General features: G+C 37.1%; 1 protein-coding gene across 50 annotated transcripts in view; it reads right to left on the bottom strand.

Moving 5' to 3' along the window:
- LOC127500029 (uncharacterized) overlaps nt 1-23,534 on the bottom strand; it is a 162,447-nt gene that overhangs the window by 111,889 nt on the left and 27,024 nt on the right. For all 50 annotated transcript variants that reach the window (XM_051870886.1, XM_051870862.1, XM_051870878.1 and 47 more), the window contains 5 exons: nt 23,058-23,136; nt 19,880-20,075; nt 17,958-19,791; nt 17,559-17,729; nt 787-957 (listed from right to left, as the gene is read on the bottom strand). In XM_051870886.1, the coding sequence (XP_051726846.1) occupies nt 787-957; nt 17,559-17,729; nt 17,958-19,791; nt 19,880-20,075; nt 23,058-23,136 (2,451 nt within the window). The remainder of the gene's footprint in view (nt 1-786; nt 958-17,558; nt 17,730-17,957; nt 19,792-19,879; nt 20,076-23,057; nt 23,137-23,534) is intronic.

The following is a 23,534-nucleotide window of genomic DNA, read 5'->3' on the forward strand; positions in this document are numbered from 1 at the left end:
GCACGTCGCCTCAAATGAAGATATCATTACACCATTATGCCACTAGGTGGCGACAAACGAATGATTAAAAAAAAATTGTAATTGTCACTGAATCATTCATTCAAAAGATTCTTTGAAAAACACTGATTCATCCAGTAATAAAACTAGTGTAGTATTTACTTCAGAATCACATATTAGAGTCATGTAATAAATGCCATTAAGTTATTTAATTATCAAGCTTAATTTAAAGATGGCTATTCCCTTAATAATAGACTTAATTTATATTTTAACCAGTAAATGTTCTGTTTACTGTTAACAGTTTACACGTTCTGTCTGAAATACAAATCTATTTTGCATTTTTTAAATTATTTGTGGATTAATTTAAATGTTCACTTATTTTATTATTTGTTCAAGTTCATTTATTTGAACATTTATTTGTTTAAATGTTCACTTAGTTTCTTTTTTTTTAAATGTCAGTTGGTGTTTAAAAGTAACTAAAACATTAAAAACAGCAATAAAGATTCACTGTACTGAAAAACTGGGATAGTTAAATGAGTAAATTATGACAGTTAACCACTTTAAATTTAATATAAAATTTTGATAAAATGCAACTTTTACTTTCAGCCCACAGACCGTGATCAATTTGATTTTTGGCCCTCTGTTGTAAAAAGTTTGGGCACCTCTGCCCTAAAGGAAATGGTTTGTAAATTATATTTTCTTTCTTGTACAAATTAGAAAATAGAAAAAATAGGATATAGAGGCAAACAAAAGGCCCATAGACCTTTAATATGTTAGAAATCATCTCACCTGATTTTCTCCAGTTTACGGTTATTTTTCAGTCCATCACAAAGCAGCTTCACTCCTGAATCCTGCAGATTATTATTGCTCAGTTCAAGATCCTTCAGAGAGCTGGAGTCTGAACTGAGAACTGAAGCAAGAGCTGAACAGCTTTCCTTTGTTAGATCACACTTATTGAGCCTAAATGAAATATTACAAAACATGATGAAGATACACAACTGTACCATTAACTGTAGGAAGCAGAGAAGAGATCAGCATACTACAATCTGAAAAGATTATTTGATCCTTTTACTTTCCAGCTAAAAGCCTATAAAAATGTAATCTCACACAGTTGCTGTTAAATGTGACCTATTATGCCCCTTTTTACAAGATTTAATATAAGTCTCAGGTGTCCCCAGAATGTGTCTGTGAAATTTCAGCTTAAAAAACCCTGTGGATTTTATATTATACCATGTTTTAACTGACTATTTTTGGGTGGGAGAAAAAAAAATGCACTGATATGGTGTGTGTACTTTTAAATGCAAATGACTCATGCTCCCCGCCCTCTTGCTGGGAGATGGCTCACAATACACTCAGGTATAAACAATACAGGAGAAGCTCACTCAGTATATATAACTCAAAATGGATTATTACAAACTGTTTGAGATGCAACATATCAGATCATGTAGATATGGCATATATTTCGTTGATGTTTGCCAAACATTCGATTCTGAATGAGCTTGATAGTGTGCTGCACTGCTAACATGGATAAATTTACACACTGTTGGAGACTCAAAAGGAATGAAGATGTGTTTATAATTAATTATAAATTACAGTTCCGCTGTGGTGGAAATCAAGTTTTTAATGTTGTTTATATGTCTATGTGGTGTTTTTAATATGATTTAAGACAAACCATGTGCAAATTCATAAGTCAACACCATTGCTGAGTATTTTCTCTTTAAAACTGTAGTGATCTAAAGACAGTTTCAAAAACATGGTATGAAATTGCTGGTGTTTGTGACGTCACAAACTACCCTGTAACCAATCACATCAATGTGCCTGTGGGCTTTAGCATTTCATTAATCATGACCACTCTGAAGCAAGAGTGTATCAAGAGAATATATCCTGGAATATTTTTTCCTGTTGATATGAAAAATCGTGCAGATTTAGCCAGGGACGTGCAAAGACATTTTGGGGGGCAGGGGCTCAAGTGGAAAAAAGGGCACTTCTTATATTATTTAAAAAATAATAAACAAAATGTTAGATATATTAACACAACTCTGACTTCCTTACCAAATTATTTTAATTCCCTCACACTCTTGCAATTGTTTCATACTCCACAGATTTCTACAAAATAATCAGTTCACACAGAGACCGTTGTCTTCTTTAGTATTCACTAGGTTTATCACAAGAGCAGGCAACAGCAAAGGAATCAATGCCACAATGTGCATGTTTTCCACACTACTATTTTCAAGTAGCTATATATTTAGAATAAATGACTACACAAAGGAGAGGGACATAGTTTCAAAAATAATTTGTTTATTTTGCACAAATCAATAAATCGTTTTAATTATTTTGGTGTAATTGGAATACTTCTTTCATGTAGTGGGCAATTTTAGGATTTTGGTCTATTTTTGCTTCCATGTCTTCTTTTACTCTAATGGAAAGAAAACTTTCAAAATACACATTTAGATGGTGTTTGTTTTAAGCCTACTATCCTCAATCTGTTTGCATCTGTAGATTTCTTCTAAACCAAAACAAGCTAATCTGCATATTTAAACACATCAAGAGTGTTTTTCCCTGAAATGTTATAAGTACATAATATATATTATAACAAATGCCTGCAGAGGGCGCTAAAAGCCTGGTGACTGTTGTTGTTACACAGCACATTACTGCCGTTCTGTACCTGCAGATTTAGCACTTACTAAATCTTTAGTCTTCCAAGTACAGTATGTCATTGAAAAGGGTGTTGGTTTATGAATTTTATCACATTTTAACACTGAGATTATAAAATTAAGTTAAGCAATAGCCTTCACACCAGCAAGAGTGTTTTCCAAAATATTAGAGTGATTGCAAATGTTTATTGAGCTGTTGTATAAATCAATATAGCAATAAGTTAATTTTGAGTGTGTTTTTGTGCTATTTTGATGAAAGGAGTATCAAACAAAGCCACAGCAGAACAGCATCGCTCGTCTCCAAGCAACACAGCAGTGTTTCATCAATGAATTCCTGATTTGAACGAGACATTTGAAAGAAAGACTCACTCAAAGACAGTAACTTTCCACCACCTATTGGCTATTTAAATTCATATTTCTATAACAAGGATGGGCAGGTGAAGAGTTTAGCTTCAACCTAATCAAACACACCTTAACCAGCTAATCAGTGTCTTCAGGATTATTAATACTATAGACAGGTGAGTTTTTTTTTTTTTTTTTTTTTTTTCGGGAGGTGGAGCTACACTCTGCAGGACAGCGGCACTCCAGAACTGATGTTGCCTATCCCTGATCTATAATTTTGTTTTTAAAGCTATATTTAAAACATTAATCTTATAGTATTGTGCACTTATGTAGTTATGTAAATAAACACAATAAATGTGTGAATAAATCACTGCATATCAAATCCACCTGGTTTTTGTAACTATCTCCTCTGTAACATTATAGTAGTCAATTCAGAAATGATACATTCAGTCTTAGAATTAATTCACTAGGTTACCTATGATCGTTTAACAACAATGAAGAAGTATATTAGCTACAGTTGCCTTAGCATATTAGCATCATGAGCCAAGTAATATTTTAACACCAAATACCATATATTATGAACATAAAGATTAACAATCATAACAAGACTGCACATTAAAACTTTACAGCCTGAAAGTCCTTGTAAAGTTTCAAATTAAACTGTTATCTTCCCCTGTATGAGTGTGAGCATCAGTAGCCATAAGTCGCATTGAAATTATGTCATCTACCTCTCTTCGATTGATTGGCTAGAGGAGCTGCTGTAAATCTAGAACTAGTGTCATCAGTCTCTTGCGCACTCCTTTTTCTTTTTCTACGCGTTCATCAAACAGCTGTGGTAAGTCGGATCAGTCTACAAACATGGTGAGTTGTGTCATCCTCTCCTAGTGTTATATCGTGTTCTGTTTGTCACATGTTCAGTATAGCTTTCTCTGTCAGCGACAAAGGATTTACATGTCATAAATGTAGGGAAATAGTCAGGCTGACAGAGAAAATCTCAGAATTAGAGACACGCATCCAAACCTTAATCGAGGATAGTAAGAATGCAAGGGCTTCAGATACTGTTTTGGATGCGACTAGCTTAGTGAACTCTGTACATTGTTCAGTTCCGGCTGTAGAGCCCGCGCAGCAGGGCAATTGGGTAATGGTGAGGCGGCCTAGCCGCGGAAAACACCACTCTTCCCTAGTGAAAAATAAATATACTAAAACGTATTTGAAATATATTCATTTTATGCTAAGTATACTACAAATGCATTTACATATTTATGTACTTAATATAAATACCCTGCAATTGTACTTTTAGTATACTAAATTGGTATACTTAAAGTCTGCTAAATTGGAGCAAGTATTTTTGTGTTGAGGTCCAACTAAAGATATACTTTTTTATTGTGCTAAAGTGGAACTATTGCAAGTATACTTTAGGTTCACTTTAAATATCTTGCATTCAAATTATACAGTGATCATAAAATCCTTACTAATAGTGATAATAAACACATTTTTTATTCTTAGTATTAAGAAATATGCATTGTGCAATAAAGAAGAACTCCAAGTAAAGTTTAATTAGAATATTTATGTCAGTAAATATATATATATTAATGGGTTTGTAGTTAGCATGAAATGAATGTAGGCCTATTTTAAATACATTTTGGTAGGTTTTTTTTCACTAGGGCAGATTCTACATCCATTGCCTCTGACATGTTTTCTCATCATCATGCACCTAACTCAGAAACTCTTAAGAAAATTCATGCATCACATTTAAATCCGCAGCGTAATGCGAGATCGCCAATTCATTTAATTGCGTTTTACGTCAGGAGCAGTTGTGGTGCATTGAGAGTTGAAGCGCGCAGAGTCAATCGGCAGAGAAATGTTACAGATGGTGTTATTCCATCTGCACGCACTGAAACACAAGCAGTTCAGTATGTTCACATTCTTCCACCAATGAACAGAACTGTCTGTGTTTTAGTGCGTGCACAAGAATAAAACTAATGTGCCGGTTTATGCAATCGCTTCATGTTGCGTTAATGATTATGTCAAGTAAAAGGGAAGCAAAACATTCTTGATAATGAATGTTGCGTTTGTTATATACAGGCCGTTTCATGTTTATTTTCACGCACCACTTACTGTGCCTACATTGAGACTTTACTCAGCAATTTGCAGTCTTTTAATCCATATAATTTGTGCTGTCATTAATCTGATAATCTGAAAATCTGTTTACTTATAGCTGTACTTGTAACAGTATAGAGAGAACACAAAGTAACCCCAGTTTTGCATTCAGTATATCTGAGTGGTGGCGCAACAGGTAAAGTGAGTGCTCTTATGCGACAGCAACCCTATACTGGTTTCTACATATATACAAATATATATCTGTTCCAATTGTCTCATTGATGTTCACTGGATAAGTAAGTTACTGGTGTCTGTAAAAGGCATATTCTAAAGCTGTGACTTTATCTATAAAGATTACTTTATTGTAGCCTATTTGAAGCTCACTATAATGATTCCATTAGCACACTTCAAGTTAATTTGGAATGCCATTGCAATGTGTTTTAAAATCACTAAAAGTTTGTTATCAGTATAATATTAATGTATGTTTAACACTCTTACAGTGTAATTGAATTGCGATTCTAATGTCACCAAAATACATTTGAAGATTATGCTGAGTGAATTCTGCATTTCAAAACTTAAATACAAGAGCATATTTAAAGTGTACTTAAGTATACTTGGAATAGTTCCACTTTAGCACAAACAAGTATATTTAATACAACTTTAGTTGAACTTCAGCACTGCTTTTGGACAACTAAAATGCATTTAGTACAAAATTAGTTGTTCCAATTTAGCAGACTTTAAGTATACCAATTTATAGTGTGCCACAAGTACATTTAGTTATACTAAAGTACATACAAATAAATTGTGCTTAAGTATACTATTTTTTCACTAGGGTTCCATTCCAATAAGAACATCAAACCCACTCAGTGATGCACCCACTGAGAATCCTGTTGAAAGTGCCCTAGTTGTTGGCGATTCTATTACACGGAACGTGAAAATAGAGACACCAGCCACCATAGTCAAATGTTTGCCGGGAGCCAGAGCACCTGACATCAAAGCAAATTTAAAAGTGCTGGCTAATGCTAATCGTAAATACTCTAAAATTATAATTCATGTCGGTACTAATGATGTTCGACTTCGCCAGTCGGAGATCACTAAAATTAACATTAAAGAGGTGTGTGAACTCGCAAGTACAATGTCAGAAAAAGTCATTTGCTCTGGCCCTCTTCCTTTTCGTCGGAGTGATGAGATAGTTAGCAAATTATCATCACTCAATGGCTGGCTGTCTAAGTGGTGTCCGCAGAATAATATAGGTTTCACAGACAATTGGAAACGTTTTTGGGGCAGACCTGACCTGTTGAAAAGAGATGGTATTCATCCCTCCCGGGATGGTGCTGCTCTTCTCTCTAGTAATATGGCACATAGTCTTAGAGCTGAAACATGACAAACTGGGGTCCAGGTCAGGAAGCAGACAGACTGGCTAAACCGACCGTCTGCTAGCTGCCTCACGTTACAGAAGTCAGATAATTCCCAACACATAGAAACTTTTACACCTAGATATTATCACATAGAGACTGTGTCTGTACCCCGAACTAGTAAAAACAAAAAACTTCCAAACCCATTTAAGGGTAAAAATTTAATTGATGTTCAACAAATAAAAAATAGAGATAATACTGATAAACAAATGATAAAGCTTAAGTTGTTAAATATTAGATCCCTTTCTTCAAAAGCACTTATTGTAAATTATATTATCACAGACAATAATCTAGATGTGCCGTGTTTGACAGAAACTTGGCTAAAACCGGACGATTACATTACTTTAAATTAGTCTAGCCCTTAAGGTTACGATTATCGACACAATCCTTGTCAGAAAGGCAAAGGGTTGCTTTAATTTATAGTAATATTTACAGTATTAGTCAAAAGTCTTTCAAATATAATCCCTTCAAAGTGATGGTACTTTATGTAATGTTATGTAAGTTGACATTTGTGCTGGCTACTGTATACAGGCCACCAGGACACCATACAGATTTTATCAAAGAATTTGCTTATTTTCTATCGGAGTTAGTACTAGCTGCGGATAAAGTCCTTGTTGTTGGTGATTTTAATATCCATGTAGATAATAAAAAAGACGCATTGGGATTGGCATTTACAGACATGCTAAACTCTACTGGAGTCAGACAACACGTGTCAGGACCCACTCATTGTCGTAATCATACTTTAGATCTAATATTGTCACATGGAATCGATATTGAAGCCACTAAAATTATGCAGCAGAGTGACGACATCTCAGATCATTACCCAGTCTCGTGTATATTACATTTAGTCAAGGCTGCAAAACTGCCTCCCTGCCATAAATATGGTAGAACCATCACTTGTACCACTAAAGATCGCTTTATATAATAATCTTCCTGATCAGTTTCATCGCCTTAGCATACCAGATAGCTTAGAAGACCTCCATGTTGCAACAGAAACTATTGTCTCTGTCTTTTCCAGTACATTAGACTCAGTTGCTCCTTTGCGCTTAAAAAAGATAAAGGAAATTAATCCAACACCGTGGTACAACGAGCACACTCGGGCCCTAAAGGGAGCTGCCAGAAAAATGGAACGCAGATGGAAGAAAACAAAACTAGAAGTTTTTCGCCTTTCATGGAGAGAGAGAATGATTGAGTACAGAAAGGCCTTAAAAACTGCTAGATCTGCCTATTTTTCAAATCTTTTAGAAGAAAATAAACAACCCTAGGTATTTATTTGATACAGTAGCTAAATTAACAAGAAATAAAGCTTCAACTTCTGATGTTTCCAAACAGCACAGCAGTAATGAATTTATGAACTTGCAAGATTGACAATATTAGAGAGAAAATTATAACCATGCAACCGTCTACTACAGTATCGCGTCAGATAGTGCACTGTAGTGTCCCTGAGGAAAAATTCAATTCATTCACTGCTTTAGGAGAGGAAGAATTGTCTAAACTTATTAAATCATCAAAATCAACAACATGTATGTTAGACCCTATACTGACAAAGCTATTGAAAGAGATGCTTCCAAAGGTCATAGATCCTCATCTTAATATCGTTAATTAATTACATCTTTATCACTAGGAATACGTACCAAAAAGTTTTATGCTGGCTATTATTAAACCTCTTATTAAAAAGCCACAACTTGATCCTAAAGAATTAGTCAATTACAGGCCGATCTCAAATCTTACTTTTCTGACAAAAATACTAGAAAAGGCAGTATCATCACAACCATGTTCCTTTTTAGAAAGAAATAGTATCTGTGAGGATTTCCAGTCAGGATTTAGACCGTACCATAGTATTGAGACTGCTCTCATTGGAGTTACTAATGATTTGCTCTTATCATCAGATCGTGGTTGTATCTCTCTATTAGTGTTACTGGATCTTAGTGCTGCATTTGACACTATCGATCACAACATTCTTTTAAACAGACTTGAAAATTATGTTGGCATTAGTGGAATTGCATTGTCATGGTTCAAATCATACTTATCTGACCGTTATCAGTTTGTAGTAATAAACAAAGAGATGTCATATCGATCACAAGTTCAATATGGAGTACCGCAAGGCTCAGTACTAGGACCGTTGCTTTTCACTCTGTACATGCTACCCTTGGGAGATATCATTAGGAAGCATGGCCTTAGTTTTCACTGTTACGCTGATGATACTCAGCTCTATATTTCTTCGCGCCCTGACGAAACTTACCAATTCACAAAATTAACGGAATGCATAGCTGATATAAAAAAAAATTGGATGATCAGTAATTTCTTACTACTAAATTCAGAAAAAAACAGAGATTCTAATTTTTGGACCAAAAACTTATTCACGTAATAATCTAGAATACTGTCTAACAGTTGATGGCTGCTCTGTTAAGTCTTTGTCGTCAGTTAGGAACCTGGGTGTGCTCTTTGATACCATTCTTTCATTTGAAGGCCATGTTTCTAGCATCTGTAAAACCGCATTCTTCCATCTTAAAAATATATCTAAACTACGACATATGCTCTAAATGAAAAATGCGGAACAGTTAGTTCATGCGTTCATGACCTCAAGGCTAGATTACTGTAATGCTCTACTGGGTGGTTGTTCCGCTCGCTTGATAAATAATAATAATAATAATAAACTACAGCTTGTACAAAATGCAGCAGCTAGAGTTCTTACTAGAACCAGGAAGTATGACCATATTAGCCCAGTTCTGTCAACACTGCACTGGCTTCCTGTTAAACATCGTATAGATTTTAAAATCTTGCTAATTACTTACAAAGCACTAAACGGTTTAGCTCCCCAGTACCTGAGCGAGCTCTTAAAGCATTATAGTCCTTCACGTCTATTGCGATCTCAGAATTCAGGCCAGCTGATAATACCTAGAATATCAAAATCAACCGCAGGCGGTAGATCCTTCTCCTATTTGGCACCTAAACTCTGGAACAATCTTCCTAGCATTGTTCGGGAAGCAGACGCACTCTGTCAGTTTAAATCTAGACTAAAAACGCATCTCTTTAACCTGGCATTCACATAACACATTATCAATTTATATTTTCAAATCCGTTAGGCTGCATAAATGAGGTCAGCCAGAACCGGGAACACTGATGGAGTATTTTATCCATCCTATAGAAAACAATTGTAGAATTAGTTTGCTTACTATAAAAGCTAGAAGTGTTTTGAGGTCTCTTGGCCTATGTAACTGTAAGGGTCCCGCTGTCAGCCCCAACACCAGATAGTGCCCTAGGCAGAACCAGGGTACCTCTGGCAATGGTGGAGCAGCCCAGATAGTGCTCCAGGCCACCGGAAGCACCTGAGAGTTCCTCTGACACCATGGGAAAACCAGTGCTCCAAAATTAATAATCTTATATTAACCATAATGAGTTTAATAACTGATATATTCTACATAACCATGACAACCATGGGCAAGGCTAAGACATTCCACACAAATTGTTGATTTGTTTTTGATTTTGTTAATCCCCTAGAGTCTTTAGTTAGGGAGGCAGAGCCTTTTACACTTCCCTAGTAAAAATTGTGGGCAGTGATGTTTGACTGACCTCTTCTGGAGTGCAGTCACATGAGGCAGCCATTTGGTAGTGAAAAGGAGGACCACTATTGAAGATAAGACAGAAGATAAGAGGGCTGACTTGTGAGGTTGCACTCTGGGCAAAGGGAAATGGATGTGGGAATTAAGAGATTCCCAGAGGGGGGGATTTGATGGAGTATTTTATCCATCCTATAGAAAACAACTGTAGAATTAGTTTGCTCACTATAAAAGCTAGAAGTGTTTTGAGGCCTCTTGGCCTATGTAACTGTAAGGGTCAGACAAGTTAAATTGGCCACTGAGCATATTTTGTTGGTAATTTTCCACCAGACAACAGGTGGCTGTGAAATGAATAAGACCATTGTTAAGTGCGTCATATGAAGGCTTCTTGCCTCTGGGGTGTATTGACTGATTTGATACAATGTTTTATTTGGCCCATGGGAAAAGGGTTGACCATCAAATTGGCAGAAGGCCCATGAGAAATTAAGTCAAAAGATGTACAGTAGCTAGAAGTTGGTCACCCTTACTAAGAAAATTGTCTCTTACATAAGCAACACCTGCAATTATATTAGTGAAATGACTATGGTAGAAAGGTCGGGGAGTACATGGGAAAGAGGTGTGGGAGGAGAGCCCCCATAGATGAGATCATGGAAAATAACTGTAGGGGAGAATCTCACACTGTAACAGATAAGAAAAATGTATAAAAACTGTGCCCCAGCTAAGAGAGATTCAGATGTGGAGCTGGCATCTCACTTTGTTGCTTGACAATAAAGTTAAATACTTCTGAGACCTGGAACTTAGACTGTGAGTTTTTCTTCGAGACCAGAACTGAAGGGACACAGAGACATCGAATTTGCCATGACACAACTAAGCCTGGTTTCCCCCAAGGTTTTTTTCTCCATTTTAACACCTGTTTGCCACCTGATGTCACCTGTTGGAGTTTGGGTTCCTTGCCGCTGTCACCTTTTGGCTTGCTTAGTTGGGGACTCTTGACATTTGACTTGACATTTGGTATTCAACAGTGCTTTGATCTGCCTGCATTGACACTATTTTCTTTAAGAGCTGCTGTGCAGCCAAAATTATATACCAGTTATCACTGTAAAGCTGCTTTGACACAATCTGCATTGTGAAAAGTGCTATATAAATGAAGGTGACTTGACTTGACTTGACTAGTGGACCAATGGTGAAGCTTAACCCCGGCCTAATTTACATGAAACTTGAACTGCAACATTTGGAAACGCAAGAGCAAAATGTAGAAAGAAGAGCAAAGAGAAAAACAGCACAAGCGTACAAAAGAGTAAAATATGAGCAGAAAATGTAAGAGAGCAGAAAGAACAGAGTAATAAAAGCATGGAAAACAACTTTTAAGAACACAAACACAAGTTTAAGATTTGTGCAATATCATTTTTAATGTGTTTAAAGTTTTGATTCATGCTTGTTATTTTTTTAAATGCACTTTTAATTTTTCGATACACACTTATTAGAGGCCAAGCACCAAAGGTGCGTAGGCACCTATTGTATCCGTTGGCGTTCTTTTTTTTTTAATTATTATTATTAGGGGCCAAGCACCGAAGGTGCGGAGGCACCTATTGTATCCGTTGGCGTTCTTTTTTTCTTCTTCCGCTCTTGAGTCTATGGCAGCCCATAGAACCGCTTGCGGGAAAGTTGTGAAATTTGGCACACTGTTAGAACTGTGCCCATAGCAAATTTGGAGTCTCTCGTTTGCACCCTATGACGTCATTTTCCGTCATGAAAAATTTTCCGCCATTTTGAATTTTCTAAAAAACCCTACTTTTTCGAACTCCTCCTAGGCCATTACTCCGATTTTCACAAAAATTTAACCAGATCATCTTCAGACCATACCGACAAAAAGTTATGGAATTCAAGTTGATTTCTCAAACCGTTTTCGAAAAACACGCAAACGAATTTTACGTAGCGCTTGCGAAAATAGACATCAGGCTGTATCTCTGCAACGCTTTATCGTATTCAGACCAAACTTGGTACATGTTATCACAAGCATGACCTGAGGCAACATGCAGCGTTTCGGCGCAGCGCCACCTACTGGTCCGGAGATACGAAAAATGGCTATTTTTGAATCATAAATTTGGGCTTGTTGGATTCGGGGCATCATGCCGAGTCGAATAATATCCAATTTTCCCATATCGGCCATTTTGGCCGTCTGCCATTTTGAATTTTGTGCTAAAATGCTGTATTTTACGAACGCATTAGCGTATCATTACGAAACTTGGTATGGGTCATCAGGACAATGCCCTGAAGGAGCCTGAGAAGTTTCGTACCAGCTCCACCTAGTGGAGAATTTTTTCTTCATATGCTTATAACTTTTGATCTGGTCGGCTTATTTTCACGGTAGTCACATCCTTAGACTCCTGAATCCTTGCTGAGTCCAACGATACCAAACATGCTAGGTTTTGACTTACGGTTTGTGCGGCGTGGTGATTTAGTGCTTAAAAAACGATTGCGAATATCTTTGAAACCGTTAGTCCGGTCGAGACGAAACCAGCGTGAGAAACACGGAACCTAAGCTGGTTAACTAATTGTCACAGCCCAAATGTCAAAATTTTGATAGGAAGTGGCAAAAAAATCAAAACATAGTCGTCCATGGGTCATGTTTTATGATCTTATACATATAAATGTCTATAACTCCAAAACGAAATGAGATATTTGCACCAAATTTGACACACACATATAGGGTGTGGCATCGGCATCATGCTCTGAAGGTACACAATAGGTTTTGAGACAGCGCCTCCTTGTGATCAAATTTTATAATGAAATATTTAAAAAATGCTAATAGCTTTATATAAATGTGGCCTATTGTAATGAGACTGGTCTTATTAGATTCCGTGGGTCATGCTGAGAACACTGATGCCAATTTTACCATAGTCAGCATAACTAAGTCTCCACTACTTTGATTTTCTTTAAAATCACACTTTTTTAAACTCCTCCTAGACCATTGGTACAATTTTCACCAAAATTGAATCGTATCATCTTCAGACCATGCCGGCAAAAACTTATGGATTTCCTGTTGATAGACATAACCTTTTTCCAATGCAGCAATGAATTAGAGGCATGATGCCAAAATCACTGTCGAGTCTGTATCTCTGCAATGCTTTGAAATATTGACACCAAACTTTGCAAGTGTCATTATCACCTCACTCTGACCATACCACATTAATTTGGTCACAGCGCCACCTATTGGTCGAAAGTGATGAACCAGTAAATCCTCATTTTTGATCATTTTTCAGCTCTTTTGGCTAAAATGATCTTAATAGGTCTTTAATTGCTCACTGTTGCAGTTGTCTGATGCTCACAGCCATGTTGGCTGGCTTATTGTGCCGTTTTTGTGCTTGGCCCCGTAATTGCTGCTTGCAGCTGTATTTCTTCTTCTTCTTCTTCTTCTTCCGCTCGAGTCTATGGCAGCCCATTGAACCGCTTGCGGGAAAGTTGTGAAATTTGGCACACTGTTAGAGGACAGTCTGAACTGTGCACATAGCAAATTTGGAGTCTCTAACTCAATCCCTCTAGCACCACCAGCTGTCCAAAGTTGCACTCATGTTTATGTTAATAACTTTTGAACCATAAGGGTTAGAAACAATTCTCTGTTCCTCTGACTCCTTGGGTCAAGACGAATCGATTGCACCCTATGACGTCATTTTCTGTCATAAAAAATTTTCCTGCCATTTTGAATTTTCTGTAAAAACTACTTTTTCGAACTCCTCCTAGGCCGTTGAACCAGATCATCTTCAGACCATGCAGACAAAAAGTTATGGAATTCAAGTTGATTTCTCAAACCGTTTTCGAAAAACACATGAACAAATTTTACGTAGTGCTTGCGGAAATAGACATAAGGCTGTATCTCTGCAACGTTTTATCGTATTCAGACCAAACTTGGTACATGTCATCACAAGCAAACAAGACCTGAGGCAACATGCAGCGTTTCGGCGCAGCACCACCTACTGGTCAGGAGATGTGGTATTTTTCCTTATAACTTCTGATGGGTTTGTCCAAAAATTATAAAGTTGGTCTCGTTAGATTCAGGGCATCATGCCGAGTTGAATGATAATGATAGCCATTTTGAATTTTGTGCTAAAATGCTGTATTTTATGAACGCATTAGCGTATCCTTACGAAACTCGGTATGGGTCTTTGGTATCATGCTCTGACGGTACACAAAAAGTTTCAGTGCAGCGCCACTTTGTGGTCAAAAGTTATAACAAAATTTACAAAAATGCTAATAACTTGACTATATTAACCTATTGTAATGAAACTGGTCTCAGTAGATTCTTTGGGCCATGCTGAGAACAGAGATATCAAATTTGCCATAGTCGGCTGAACTTCCTGTCCGCCATATTGTTTTTCTTTAAAAATCTACTTTTTCGAACTCCTCCTAGACCGTTGCTCCAATTTTCACCAAAATCGAATCGTATCATCTTCAGACCATGCCGACAAAAAGTTAAGGATTTCAAGTCGATACATCAAACCGTTTTCATATACCGGCGCAACAAATTTGAGGCATGATGCAAAACCAACTCTTGAAGCTGTATCTCTGTATCACTGTCACCTTACTTTGACCATACCACAACAATTTGGTCATAGCACCACCTACTGGTTGAAAGTGATGAATCATTAAATCATTATTATTAAAGATATTTATGATTTTTCTGTCATTTTGCCTGAATATGTCTATAATTGCTCAATGTTGCAGTGAGTCTGAGGCTCGCAGCTGTGCTGGGATGACTTGTTGTGGCTTCTTTGTGCTTGGCCCCGATAATTGCTGCTTGCAGCTATATTTATATTTTGATCCGTGACTACGTTCTTTGCCATTCCGATCAATATTGCATTATTTTTTTAAGTTTGTGCTATATATTTTTACGTGTTTAAATTTTTGATTCACGCTTATTATGTTTTGATGCATGACCGCAATACATTAGGTGGCAATCTGATCCCATAGGCAGCTGTCTGACTTGTGAACAGTAACATGGTTTGTAACATTAGCAATACATTATTAGCAGCTGCTTGATAATATAGTCAAGGAAAAGGCGAATCATATTAATTAATGTAAAAAGCAATACCATTGTGCAGCATTTACCTTCAGTAAGTTGACCAAGTGGATCTCTGAGCTTGTGCGAGTGAGTGGAGGCAGGGCTAATTAGCATATTGATATAGCATATAGCATATGATTTTTTAATAATGTAGATTATTATAGCATATTTTTCTAAATGTGTTCAAAAGTAATTCACTGTTGTACTTAGATTTTACTTCTTATTTCTGCAGCCTCTTGAACAGACAGACATCGCAGAAGCTAAGCCGAAACAAACCTCCTCCTGAGAAAACAGCACTGGAAAATCTAATTGGGACTTTTTTGGGATTAGTTCTAAAATTTCAATTTAATTTTGTTATTTGACCGAAGATATTTCAATTTAACAAGGAAATATGCAGCATTTTGTCTTAGAAATAATAAAAGAACACATTTCATTTATAGTTTGCCTTAAATTTCATGAATCATATCGCATTGTGAGTTGAGTGAGCATACAGCAAAAGTATGATGTCAGGACTTCGGGCTGATCCAGCCTGGTTCTGTCTTTTTTGTTGGTGTTGTGGTTGACGTGTTTCTAGCCCATGGCTTCGGTTTTTGTTTGCCATGTGCATGCCTTGATAATAATATCATGTCTTTCGTTTCCTCTTTAGCAGTTAATTTGCCTCACCTATCGTCTCTCATCATTACCCTCTTCGTTTGCTACCCTATTGTATGTTCTGGTCTATGCCAGATTGTTGTTTGCCTCTGAGTTCACAACGTCCAGTTAGTGTTTTATTGGGTGTCCAGTCTTGTTTTTGTTTTTTTTGTTTTTTGGCTCCAGGATTATCTGCCTGTCCTGCATTTTCTTTTTGTCTACCCCAGCCTAGCCTCAGAAGTCACGCCCATGGACCGTTGGCTGAACGACTGATGCATATGTCAACTGTTAACTGGAAACACTTCAGGATTTTTTCATCCTGAAGTGTCATCCAGTCGTCATCTGGTTGGTTGAATTCTACAGGATGTCTGGGAGACGTGTGTCGCATTCTTTAATGGTCCACCTGGAAACAAGTGCCGTGACTCCAAACCCCCTCATGGAAGAAGAATGCAGTCGTTTTTAACAACTGTGACAATGAGATCTTATCATGATCAACTAAACGCTGGATTTTCAAAGGTATGTTAAGTTTGCGGTTCCATTGTTGCAGTAAACTTGCTTTAGATGCACACCAGTCTGTTATTGTAGGGACATCGACTTTACATTTCCATGCCCCTAAACATAACGCGGAACAAAACAAACTGTGATTGGTTGCGTTACATGTCAGTCAAACTTCCTCTTGGGCGGTCCTTAGCCAATAAAAGCTGTGATAGAGTCCAGACCTTCTGCCGTCAGACTGAAGGTCTGGCTGCGTGAGACTAACCCCTGCCTGGCTTAGTCTGCCTGATCTGGCCTGCCTGGGATAGGCAAATGAGGCCTCAAGGCTTTACCTTGATTGTTCTCGGAAAAGATTCAAAGCTTTGAGAGTGTCGAAAACAGTGCCAAGTGGTGTTTAGTAAAAAAAATTAAGCAGCTAAAAGCCTGTGAAAGAAGCTTCATTGGAAGAAGCAGCCACCACACATTCCATAGATAGTTTCATTCTACGTACACAAATAAAAGTGCAGTACGTGTGTCTTAAATTTCTCTCTGTGATAAATTAATTTACCCATTAAACTGTGGAATAATAATAAAAGACACCTTGACCTTGATTGCACTGAATGTTCATAGGATGAACAGATTTGTCGACTCAGGCCCCGTCCACACGGAGACGCGTTTTTGTGAATGCATGGATAGGCGTTTTGTCCACACGGATCCGTCGTTTTCGGAAGGTGAAACCGCTATTTTTTGAAACCGGGTCCCAGAGTGGATAAATCTGAAAACGTCGTCTTTGCGTTTTCGTGTGGACAGCCTATCCGTACATTTTGTGAAACGATGATGTCATCACCCCACGTGTCGGCCCTAGTCAGACGCCGCTAACAGCACAAAACAGCAACAACAACAACGACAATAGCAGACTCTAGATGCTTGTGTTCGTGCTGCAGAAGCTACTGAGCCAAAATAAAGCGTTATTTCTAAGCTTTACTATAGTTTGTATACAGCGCGCAAGGTTTATGTGCATGCTCCAAGTCTTATTCGCTGTTTTAAGTGTATCTCTGTGGCAGAATTACAGCGCCACATACTGGTCTGGCATGTATACTACATCGTTTTGAGTCGTTTCAGTGGTTTCGTGTGGACGCAGATATTTCTTGAGACGAGGGAAAAAAAAAAGATTGGATAGGGTAAGCTCCGGCTTTGTGTGGACGTAGCCTAAGATATTACCTCCACTATATCAGTTACTTCTTAAAGCTCATACAAATATTTATAATTAACCACAATTAATTAACAATATTTCCCTTTGTCCTAATTGTTACATCACACAACTTACCAAAGTGTCTCCAATTTACACTTTACACTCTTCAGTCCAGTGCAAAGCAGCGCCACTCCTGAATCCTGCAGATTATTATTGTTCATGTTCAACTCTTTCAGATTGGTATCTGATCCAAGAACTGTAGCCAGAGCTGAACAGCTTTTGTCTGTTAAGTTACAGTCATTTAGCCTACAAAGGAATTACAGATTACAGATTTTTCTACATAAAATTTGTAATACTTATATACTAAAATTATAATAAAATAGGAACATTAGACTTTATTTCCACTGTATTCATTAGAGAAAAAAATATAAATAAAAAACTACTGATATGAATGAACTATATAGATGTTATACATTCATATATTGTATGCAATTAAGAATCAGTGCAGATGAAAGCAAAAAGTAAAAGACTTACAGAGCTCTTTTGGAGGTTTTGATGACCGCTGATAGTCTAATGAGACACTCGTCTGATTTCTTAAATTCCTGAAGCTCAAAGTTCTCCAGCTCTTTCTCTGATGTCAACAACACAAAGGCCACAGCAGACCACTGGGCAGGTGAAAGGTCAGCAGATGAGAGACTTCCTTCTCTAAGTTGTGTTTGAATGTCTTCAACCAGAGTTTTTTCATTCAGTTCATTCAGACAGTAGAACAGATTGATGGACCTTTCTGGAGATAAATTTTCTCCTAACTTTTGCTTGATGTACTTAACTATGTCCTTGTTGCTCTGGTCATTGCTGTCTTGCTGTGTCAACAGTCCTCGTAAGAGAGGATGATTAGACTCAAGTGATAGACCAAGAAGGAATCTAAGGAAAAGATCCAGATGTCCAATTTCACTCGTTAGCGCCTTGTCCACTGCAGTTTTCAGCAAATCAATCATGGCTTCATTTTTGTTTCGTTGTTCTGTAGACTCTTGATCAAACACATTTTTCTTGTTGCTGTCTAGAAAAAGATGTGCATAAAGGGCTGCAATAAACTCTTGAATGCTCATGTGAACAAAGCAGTACATGGTACCAAGAATGATCCCTGTTTCCTCCTTAAAGATCTGGGTACACATGCCTGAATACACCAATGCTTTAGAGGCATCAATACCACAGGCTTCCAGGTCTGTGTCATAGAAGATCAGGTTGTTTCTTTCCAGCTGATGAAATGCCAGTTTCCCCAGTGAAAGGATGGCATCTTTATCCCAGGAAACATCTGGTGTGTATTCTCCATCATACTTACTTCTGCTCTGCTGGATCTGAAAGCGGAGAAAGTGTGTGTACATTTGTGTCAGAGTCTTGGGAGTGTCTTCAGTATTTGATTCCTGCAGTGTTTCAGAGGTGTCATCAGCCTGATTGTTTTTCACATCATTATTTCTTTTCTCCTCCAGAATGTTCTGGAGAACAGTGGCTGAAATCCAGCAGAAGACTGGGATGTGGCACATGATAAAGAGACTCTTTGATTTTTTAACATGATCTATGATATCTTCGGCCATTTTCTTATCGGTGAACCTTTTATTGAAGTACTCCTCCTTTTGTGCATCATTGAACCCTCTGACCTCTGTCACACGGTCTATACAGTCCTGAGGAATCCTACTGGCAGCTGCTGGTCTGGTGGTGATCCAGATGAGAGCAGAAGGAAGCAAATTTCCCCTGATGAGGTTCGTTAGGAGAACATCCAGAGAGGCTGGTGATGATACATCACGCCACGTCTCATTGTCCTTAAAGTTTAAAGGAAGGCGACATTCATCCAATCCATCAAGAATGAACAGGACTTTGAATTTATCATTTCTTGTAAGGTTCAATCCTTTTACCTCTGGAAAAAACTGACTTACAAGGTTCATCAAGCTTTGTTTTTCTTCCTCCTTTAAGTTCATCTCTCTGAATGGAAGAGGAAATATGAAGCTGATATCTTGATTTTCTTTCTCTTCAGCCCAATCCAGAATAAACTTTTGCACAGAGATGGATTTACCAATGCCAGCAACTCCTTTAGTCAATACAGTTCTGATCTCCTTGCCTTGTTCAGGTGATTCAAACAAATTTGTGCATTCAATCTGTATCTCTTGTGATTCAGCACGCCTGGAAATCTCAATTTGTCTTACTTCATGTTGAGTATTGACCTGCTCACTGCCACCCTGAGTGATATAGAGATCTGTGTAGATGCTATTCAGAAGTGTGGAGTCACCTTGCTTTGCAATTCCTTCAAACACACATTGATACTTCTTCTTCAGGTTCGATTTAAGTTGTCGTTGATGAATGAAGACAAGCTCATCTACACACACAAACAGAAAAAAAAAAGATACTTGATCCTCTCTCCTGACTTTAAGTGACAACATGACAGATGATCATGAGCCTCTTACCTTTTAGAGTATCTGCAAGTTCATGTTGCTTCATAATTTTTAGGAAGTGGAGAGTGATATCAAGAGCTGCTTCTTTGATACTACACATGTCCTCTATAAAGTCCTGCACAAAGTATTGGGTGTTCTCTTTTTTTAGTATTTTCTTAAACCTTTCCAGCTCATTCTTTAGGAATACAATTATTTTGTTCTCAAGGTCCTAAAAGCATAAAAACAAAGATGGGTACAACATGTAACCAAATCCACATCCATATATGAAACATTTGGTTAAACAGTTTACAGACAAGCAGAAGTAAAAGCATTAATGAAGCTGTGATAATGTGAAACAACAAACAGCAATGGTATAAAATAAAAAATGAAAACACCAGTTAGCTTGAGCAAACTATTTATGCAATAATTTTAAGTAAACTTATTGAAAATACCTAGTTAAATGTCAAACAAGCGTTTGCCTATATGCAATTTAACAGGCGCATTGCTGCTGGATTATGCTGTTAACTTCTTGGACAAAGTCAGTAAATGTAACACACATAACAGAATTAAGGTGTCAATATGACTGTGACCCAAATCATACATAAATCACTAGGGTGTGATGAGATCTTGTGCCACAAGATCTCATGAGATTAAAATGTTATTTTTGGTTTCTTGAAAGATTTCTTGTCGAGGCGAAAAGCTGTCTCGTGATATTGCCATGATGGGAGAGTGAGGGTGAAATTAGGATAGAATATGCCACCATTAAATTTACATTACGCCTCCACTATAGTTTTGCTTTTTATAGAAATAAAACCCATTTAACGAGCTGCAGACTTATTTCAGTCATCACTGATCAGATATGAGATATGAAAGCTATCTTATGCTGGGCTGTGCAGCTGTAACCATCTCTTGGCTCTGCATCATGCTTGAAGAAAAATTTGGTCTCTATTTGCACTTTGAATATTGAGAGATACTTTGATTATTGTTGCACTTATTGTTTGCACTTAACAAGACTAAGAGAAAACGGTTATTCATTTTATTTATACTGTTTTTATTTCTATGTTTAATTTGTGGAAAGGAGTTGAGTTAGGAGGTCAAAAGATCTAGAAGCTCATAAATCTTGTACAGTTCTAAGGTCTGAAGAGACTCATATGAAATCAGACTGGAGGGAAGTCAGTCAGTTGAGTTTGTGGCAAAACCTTTTACAGTGCTTGAGTATTGTTGTCTTTTGCTGCATGTAATAACTCATACTCAGAAAGTAGAACTGAAATGACATTCATTACAATATGATTAGTTAAAACAATTCAAATGCACCTGCAGACTATAGCCGCTTTTCCACTGTTGGGCCGAACGGTTCTTAGAATGGTAAGGAACGGTTCCAGTTGTATTTCCACTTGAGCCTGGTATGGCACGGCGCGATTACAAACCATTCTCAGCCCGGAATTCTCGTCACGGTTGTCTGCTGAATCGTGCTGGTAGAATCCGTAAAGTGACATCGCCACTCATGATTGGTCACTTGTCTGTTGCCTGGCTACCAGTTTCTCTGTAGCTAGCTGTGCTCTATTTGAGCGATGTAAACACAAATTAATAATAAAATTAAAAGAAATATCTGACTATCCTCCATAACGCGGTCTTTATTTACATTTCATATCATCAGTAAACCGTTGTGTTACCAAGGCAATGACTGACGCTTTTGTATTACATTCCAAAGAGCGGCCGTTATCAGCCCCACAGTGAAAAATGATATTGTAACCATACCAGCTGGCCCGCATCAGAACGGTTACGCAATGAGAACCGTTCGGCCCGACAGTGGAACAACGGCTTATTATTTAAGTTATGAAAGGTGAAAGGCGATCAAATTGGAACCCTTTGAAGCGTACAACAACACCGGTAAGATCAGAACATTCACTTCTAAATTCAAATGCTTTCACACTTTGGCTGGTGCCGAGCCAGAGATAGACACACTCAGTGCTTTTCATATTACAACTATTCAGTGTTTTCAACGTCATAAAGATTATTTTAAGTTTCAGACATTTAAATAGACATTAAATAGGCTACTAGCCAAAAATACATTTTGTTAAATACACACTGATGTTTATGGAAAGCAATAACAATAGGATAATCCTTTCTTCAACTAAAATCTGACAATGTGTTTTATATCAGATACACATTGTGCAGTTAACTATAAAGTTTACTCTGTTCTTTTCCAAACTCACCTTTCCAAACTTACTTTTACGTATTTTGGGAGAAATTGGTGAATTTAGGCTTTAATCCGACAGGTCCGATTCTCTAAAATGTGGCAGCACCCATCACATATTATAGAACAATTGACATGTTTTAAACTGCAAAACACATTCAAATATTTGACAATAGGCACCGATTTATGTTTCTGCCGGTTTGTGCCTACACTCCATAACCGAGCGCGCACACCTAATACCTGAGCCAGAGTAGAGCCATGAGGACACTATATTTGAGAGCGTGCAAGTTTTGTGGAGACATCTGTGCTGCAAATTACATTGATGCGCTCTCGCGTTAATGTATTACATTGGTGCGCACTCGACATGCGACATTTAAAAAAAATGCCATAGTAACTGCCTCAAGTGAACTATAAAAATGAATGGAGAATATCTCATATTTTTCCGTGGGTGCTCAGCGCCTATAGCTCATGATAGTCTATAGTTAACAAGTTTGTGAATATTTTGAATAAAAAAAGAAAAACTAAATAAAATTGATGCATCTGTCATGCTATTGTGCCTGTGTGATGCATCATCACATATTGTGAATTAATTTAATAAACTTTGTAGCCTAGCTTTCTTGGTAGCCTTCAGTAAATTAACTTCTCTAAGAAAATTATTCATAAAACATCAGTTGACCATGTTTACTTTCAGTTTCATATTTCCATACTGATGAAAAAAAAAAAAAAAACCAAGATATAATTCTCCCAAAAATGAAAATTCAGTCATCATTTACTTAACCTCATGGTCCAAAAGTTTATGTAATAGATTCTATGTTGAATCATTTTTTTTTTTCTTTGTTTTCTGAATCTTCTTGTATTTGATGCTTTATACAATAATGACTTCAAATTTGGGATAATTTTCCAGCCAAATTTCATGTACGATAAATTTGCGAATAATCAGATTAATTAATGGCCACATCATGTAATTAATGGGATTAAAATACTAATAAATACAAAACAATATTTTTTCCATACCTGAAAGACCCAGATGAGATTTTCTCTGAACTTTTTGAAGCGGTAACTCTGAAAGTCTGTTTTTTTCTCATACTGAATCCTGTTAGCATAAAAAAATAAATAAAATGTGGACATTGTTTATAATATATCTAATAAAGTACAGCATGTGCAATATTAGACAAAACTAGAACTGAAAACAGCTTCTTTTTTTGCAAACAGATCCATGATATGTTGATAAGAAACTTCAAATGTATACAAGATCATTCTTAAGATCAGTATTTCCAGTTTTTTTTTTTTTTTTTTCTTTCTGGGGTGTTTTTTTTTTTTTTCATGAAGGTATATATAAGCATCCTTAGTGATTCATCACTGTAAAAACTGACTTAAGACATCAATGCCACAGTCCAATAGCCAAAGAGAATATTATCAGGGGTGCACATAAGTTTTTTGGTCTGGTTCTCAAGGGAGTACCTGGAGATGTTGCTTGGTACTCACACTTTA

Source organism: Ctenopharyngodon idella, chromosome 18, assembly GCF_019924925.1.
Source record: "Ctenopharyngodon idella isolate HZGC_01 chromosome 18, HZGC01, whole genome shotgun sequence".
NCBI lineage: Eukaryota > Metazoa > Chordata > Actinopteri > Cypriniformes > Xenocyprididae > Ctenopharyngodon > Ctenopharyngodon idella.